This window comes from Cystoisospora suis (assembly GCF_002600585.1).
Source record: "Cystoisospora suis strain Wien I chromosome Unknown contig_3682, whole genome shotgun sequence".
In the NCBI taxonomy this organism is placed as follows: Eukaryota; Apicomplexa; class Conoidasida; order Eucoccidiorida; family Sarcocystidae; genus Cystoisospora; species Cystoisospora suis.
Window position 1 is genome coordinate 10799 of NW_027156477.1, and position 6527 is coordinate 17325.

The 6527-nt window shown below is 42.6% G+C and overlaps 2 protein-coding genes across 2 annotated transcripts in view; one reads left to right on the forward strand and one right to left on the reverse strand.

Moving 5' to 3' along the window:
- Positions 1–407, forward strand: part of CSUI_007123 (uncharacterized protein) — a gene marked incomplete at its 5' end in the record, with an annotated part of 806 nt that extends 399 nt beyond the window's left edge. Inside the window, one exon of the mRNA XM_068067273.1 lies at positions 15–407. Within this exon, the coding sequence (XP_067920752.1) occupies positions 15–100 (86 nt within the window). The remainder of the gene's footprint in view (positions 1–14) is intronic.
- Positions 408–527: 120 nt separating this feature from the next.
- Positions 528–5847, reverse strand: CSUI_007124 (uncharacterized protein; the record flags this gene model as incomplete). Its single annotated transcript, XM_068067274.1, has 5 exons — positions 528–1202; positions 2011–2775; positions 3623–3983; positions 4984–5137; positions 5677–5847. 5 exons carry the CDS (start codon positions 5845–5847, stop codon positions 1019–1021), a joined length of 1635 nt encoding a protein of 544 aa, XP_067920753.1. The 3' UTR covers positions 528–1018.
- Positions 5848–6527: the final 680 nt, after the last annotated feature.

Here is a 6527-nt window from a genome sequence, read left to right on the forward strand (position 1 = left end):
AGAGGTCTAAGGATCTTCAAGCATAGAGTCTCCTCATACCCCCGGGGAGAGGAGTCGCATTCCAGTAGAGAATGCAAGATGTCCTTCTACCTTCCTCTAAGGTGCTGAAGATAAAGAAGCATCGGCTTTCCCTACATATGGGCTAGGACGTCTAAGGTTTTTGTCTTCTTTGCTAGGCTCTTTCTTTTCTGTGAGATCTGTCGCGAGAGAGAGACTACACGGGGAGACTTTAGCTCTCTTCTTCTTTCCTAGAGCTTCCTCTTGTTCCTCTTTCTCGAGTTCAGGCGTAGCAATAAGTCTCTCTTCGATCCCTTCTTATCGGATGTCATGATAAGAAGGGATGACGGTTCGCCCGGTGTATTAGGTCTTGTCGTAGTAGTAGTAGTGAGAAGGCGTGACTATGTGAGTCGTAACTACTTCGAGGAAAGCTGCGCGTCATGCGGTAGATCTACGGGCTCGTTCCTTCATGCACTTGGAATTGGAGAAAGAAGAANNGGGGGGCGGGGGGGAAAAGGTCATGCGTTGTAGATAGAATCATATTGAAGAGAAAGAAGGAGAGTGCTGTCTCTCTTGAGATAGGGAGTATCATACATGACGAGGAAAGAACCAAGAGAAAACAACGTAGCGAGGAGAAGACTGAGAGAGAGAAAGAGAGAGAGAGACGACAAAGACAAAGGCAGAAAGATACCTATATCTATGCATGTACTCGCCTACCTGTATTCACCTACACTCGCCACACCACATGTGCATGGCTATACTCTATCAATATGGAGATTCAGAGACACATACATCGATAGACATCCACCTGTCTATCTCTCTCTCTATATATACATATATATGGATGCAGACCCTCCACACACACACTCCTTCTCGCCCCGGTATACATCGGGGGTATCCATACAGATGGTGTATACAACGATGTATTTACATGTGTATCTATGTATATATGTCTCTTTCTCTCTCTATATATATATATATGTATGCATGCATGGATCTTTTCATTACTGAGTCGTTTGTACTATTGAGCTTTTTGTTTTTCTTTAAGCAGAAGAGTAAAGTCAGAATCTTCTTCAACGCCGAGGATAGAGAGGAAATGAAGGAGCTGAGAGGCCAGGGAAGAATGAAGTTGTCGATGCATGCAAATAAAAGCCGGTTGAACCCTACGAAGAAATTCTTTCACCACGCTCGAGTCCTCCACTGGCCTTAAGAAAAGAAAGAAAGAAAGAAAGGAGAAAAGGAAAGAAAGAAAGAAAGAAAGCGACAGTTATTACTCTCAAGAGAAAAAGCAGGGAAAGTATTTCACTCGTCCCCGATCCGAAGACATTTTGCGGTGTACATACAGCTTAAAGCACACTGCACTCGTACCGCATGTGCTTCTTCATCTACCTCTAAGCCTTGAGAATTCTTTCTTACTCCCTCTAGGTGTGTAGCATGAAACTTTCGATCGACTATGGCCCCCCCCCCGGGGTTAGCCGAAGGAGATGAAGTTACAACAGGGCGTCGTGAGAGAGAGACAGAGAGTACTGAGAGGAAGAAGACATAGCGCATGCAGATGGAGAGAAAGAGAAGAAATAAGAAGGGTAATTACCTCATCTAGAGATATATTACACGAGTGTGCGTCTAGGCAAACTTAGTGAAGTATGCGAAAGAAAAAGAAGGTGGACATAGTAGAAGAGGAGCAACTACCTCTCTATGGCGAAAGAACATCGCAAACAGAGACCTTCTACCTCCTAGATAGATAGGCAGATAGACTAACTAAAGATATATAGATTCAAGAGAGAGAGAGAAACAATTAGACACTTATTGATAGATAGGTAGATACATAGGCAAATAGATGGATGACGAATGCATAAGACACAGATCAAAGGATACATGATAGGTAGACAGATGAAGGATAGATAGATATAGAGAGAGCTGACTACACCTCTGCAAGAAAGCTGAAGATATGTGCGTCTATGCGACGATATGGACATCCGCATGGGAGCTAGCTATCGTTGGTTGACGGCCTACATGCAGTTGGCTAAGGTTCCAAAGAGACGTAGAAGGTGCTGAAGCTCTTCATTTGAAGGGTTGCCTCCTCTTCTAAGGCTTCTTTCTATTCTCTTTTGAGGTGTTTGATCAGACTCATCATATCCTTCTTCTTCTTCCCGTTCTATCCCCCCCCCTTTCATTCTCCCGTCATAAGTTTTCCTGTCTATTCCTACTCCTTTCTTCATTATCTGCTTCTGTTGTTCTTCCTCTTCTTCCTTCTCTCTCTTCTTTATATCAAGATAATCCACCTCATGAGAAGCGACTCTCTGAGCTCCCCCCGCACAGCAGCAAGATGAGACAATAGAATCTAGCCATCTCATGAACAGCCATACAACCGCTTGTCTTAGGTGTCTACTTTTGGTGTCTTCCTTCACTTCTTTTTCTCCTCGGACTTCGCTTCTTCTTTCTTCGTCAGCTCGACTTGAGAGGGCGCTCGGAGAAGAGAGAGGGTGAAAAGAGGATCTCCTCCAGGAGAGAAAGATACTAAGAGAATAAAGAATCGAGACTTGGGTTGCCGTATCAATATGAAGTCGATGCTTGCCTTCTATGAGAGTTGAAGATGAAGAAGCTTCGAGCTGACCTCTTGAAAAGATAGCTTGAGAAGGAGAGAAAGAGGAAGTAATATGATCGACGATGTGAATCAAGTCACGTACAGGGAATGCCTGTCTCCATCGAGAGAAAGAGAATAGCATCGACGCTATCTGTTGAGGGGTGAACAGCTCGATACTCGAGATAGAAAGACATCTACCGAGCGACGAAGGAGAGAAGAAAAAGAAGAAGAAAAGACAGAAGAGGAAGAGGAAGGAAGATAAGAAGTTTCCAAAGAAAAGAGAGAAGAAGAAGAAGAAGAGGAAGAAAAGACCAAGAAGTTTTACAAAGGAAAGATGAAGAGGCCGGTGCATGTCACACATATATACCTGCCATCTGTGCATGTGCGAATTGACCTCTCCTCCTTATCGTGTGAAGAAGAGAAAGAAAGAACGAAGAGAAACATGCACCTACCCAAGGTGGAGTAACGATCCATATACAGAATTCATTCTCTAGTGTAAGTACCTTTGCCCATACAAAACACATATTCGTACACAAGCATATGTATACATGTATATATGTTTCTATCTGCATGTAACTGCATCTACACATATACCCACCTATGTCTACTACTATAGAGAGTATATGTACGTGCCTTTATCCACCTGTATCTAAACTATCTATATAGGTCTATATATACATATATATATATATATGCATCTGTCCAAACCGACATCTCCCCCAAGTGTATGTATATATATCTGTTATGATCTGTATGTAGATATAGATGCATAGATCTGGGGAATCTGTATCTATGTGTACGCGTTTGCAGATGCATTTGAGTTAGAAACAGAAGGACACGAGTGGCGAATGAACCTGCGGTGGGGACGGGTTAAAGAAGATTCGTGTTGCTATCTCTCCATAAGATTATCTACCTCTTAATACACCTCCCCCATACCCGCATGCATACAGGCGTATACAGAAGAGAAGATACATAGATCCTTCTCTAGATCGTACATATAGAGAGAGAGAGACATATGTAGGTAGTCTAGAGTGTACATACCGAATATCGCTTAAGAGAGTAGCCACATGTTGACGGAGTGAAGGAGACGAGACAAGAGCATGAGCTTGGCCCACTGCATTGGCAGCTAGAGTGAGATCTGCAGGAGACATGAATCGCACTTTCTCTCTCGCACATGGAACGCATGCCTCTAAGAGAAGTTCAAACTTGGTATAAATGCCGCCGAAGTCTTCTCTCTCTTCCTCTTTCCCCCGGCCTGAAAGAAGAGAAGAAGAAGATGTATGAACAGATGAAGACGAGGAAGAAGAAGTGCGAGAAGAAGAAGAAAGAAAAGAAGAGAAAGCCATGATAAGACGTGCAAGTTCCAGGGGGGTCGCCTCAGTGAGGGTTTGCAGGGAACTGTCTGCGTGCATGCACAGGCACAGACAGACAAAGAAGAGGAACGATGAGAGAGAAAGAAGAGAAGGAGAAATTTTCTCTCTTGGTCTATCTTACTGAGCTCAGAAGAAGGCATGGAATAGATGGATGGATTTTTAGATTCGACGATAGAATATCCCATGTCCTTCACCATAGATAGAACTCGGCATGCACATGTATGTATCTACACCGACCTATATGTAGGAAGACATAGCTATAGGTACACATGTATCTCTGTGTAGGCGTATGATCTTTGAGTTTTATGTGTAGATATGTAAATACACATAGAGGCATCTAAGTACACATCTATATGGGAAGTCGAAGGATCCTCGATAGATGCTCGAGCCTCCCTCCCCATGTTGCTCTTCTCTTCAGCTTCATCTTAGACAAGGCATGAATGAAGTTCCTCGAGCACCGCCAGCAACCAGTCTAGAAATCTACCCAACCTGAAAGCGAAATCTCGAAGAAACGAAGAAGAAGAAGAAGAAAAGACCGGCTGTAAAGCGCATTATCAGATACTAAAAGACACACATATACAGACACTGGTAGCTTGTCACACACACCGAGACACGTGGACGGTAGATGGCTATCTCTATTTGTATAGTTCTATATAGGTATAGGATCGGCAGCGGAAATCAAAGCCAAGCAGAAGAACGCCGGGTGCATATGCATAAAATAAAAGTAGATAGTCCACGGAAGAAGGATCAAAACTGAAAATGAGGAAGAAGAAGAAGACTGTTACATACGTCAAGGCTGGCCAGTTATATGTGAAGTTTCTGAGCCCCTATTAAGAAGCTCGAGATAATGCGAAATCATACAAGAAGATGAGCACATACAACTCCTAGCATCTACACATTCACGTGTACAGCTTTCAAGCCTCCAACACGTGTGAACGGTGAGGGGGCATGCATACATAAATGGGGACACGTTATGAGGCATCTAACACATCGAAAGATAGAAAGGGAAACAAGAAACATGTGTCAGACCTGCAATTTGAGAGAAGAGGTTATCATCTGAATAGTTCAAAGCCGCAAAGGCTGAGGCAACGACGGCAAGTTCTCGGACATGAAAAGATTCTCCGTTTATAAGCCGATCCCGAAGGTGAAGGGCAAGGCGTTCACATAATGTACGGTCATAGAGCTGAGCACCAACAGGACAGACATAAATACATCGAGTGTTGTTGTATGAGTGAACTATACTATGTGTGAAGATGTACATAGGAATATAAGTATTGACATCCATCAATGCATGTACGCATGCATATGCATGTATGTGAATGACTACGATGTATACGTGTGTATGTACCTATCTATATGTAAGATGTATGGACGGAGACGTATGTGCGAGTGTCTGTGTATGAGCACGTACAAATGTATCGACGTCTCTATGTATCTATGTCTGTATGTCTTTTTGCTTGCATATATATGTACAACCGTATGGCTGTATCTGTATCTCAGTGGCTCTCTCTATGTGGGTTACATATACCACTTCTATATGCTATACATGTCTATAGAGAGAGAGAGTGAGACAGAGAGAGAGAGGGAAATGTCTAAGAGCGAAAAGGAGAGAGGGACATGCAGACAGCGCAAGAGAAAGAGGACAGAGTAGAGGAAGAAGAAAGATGAAGCTACGAGAGAGAAGACGTTGAAGAGAAGAGAAGAGTGTGAGAATTTCCTTACCTTCAACTTAACAAGTGAATTGGCGAGCATCGAAATCTCTACAGGCGAACGGAACTCACGCAAGCTAACCCGATGGAGAATCTGCTGTCTTAAAGCTGCAAAGAAACTCGGCTGCAACTTCTTCACATGTCCACTCTTCGCATAAGCCGAAAGCACCATACAGAAGTGCATCTATAGCACACAGAAAAGGAAAAAAGAAACCGAGAAGATGAAGGAGAGATGAAAGACAACAAAAGTGACACCCTCAAGATCATCGCCGATCTATCCTGTTTATCTACCTATACATATGTATATATAAATACATATATATATATATTTATATCTGTATATATGAATATCTGTAGATATGTACAGTAGGAATGTAGAGAGAAAGGTTAGGGGAAGAGATGTATCGATGTATGTGAGATGTCTAATAGCGCCAAGTCCATCCGTGTGTCTATCTACACAGATGCATATCTGTGTATATACACCGTATACATAGAGAAGGAGTGTAATACTTGTATACATGGTGTATACGTGAATGGCTTGGGGCATATCTATATGCTTGATGTATGGAAAAAAAATCTGAGCTGAGAGCTCTAGCTACCCCATGAGCGGCATGCACCTCTATCTATACGTCTACTTATCCGTGAGGACATTCTCTAAAGTCTTCTTCTATCTTTCTCTCTGCTATGAAACAAAAAGCGATCTGATTAGACACATAGATACATAGATACATACATACATACATAAACATACTCACACATGAATAGCCCTTCTTTGCAACGTCAAACCTGTCAACTCTACAGCTAGTCGATTACATGCTCTTCCTTTCCAAATCTTCAAGCCAAATAGATAGATAGATAGATAGA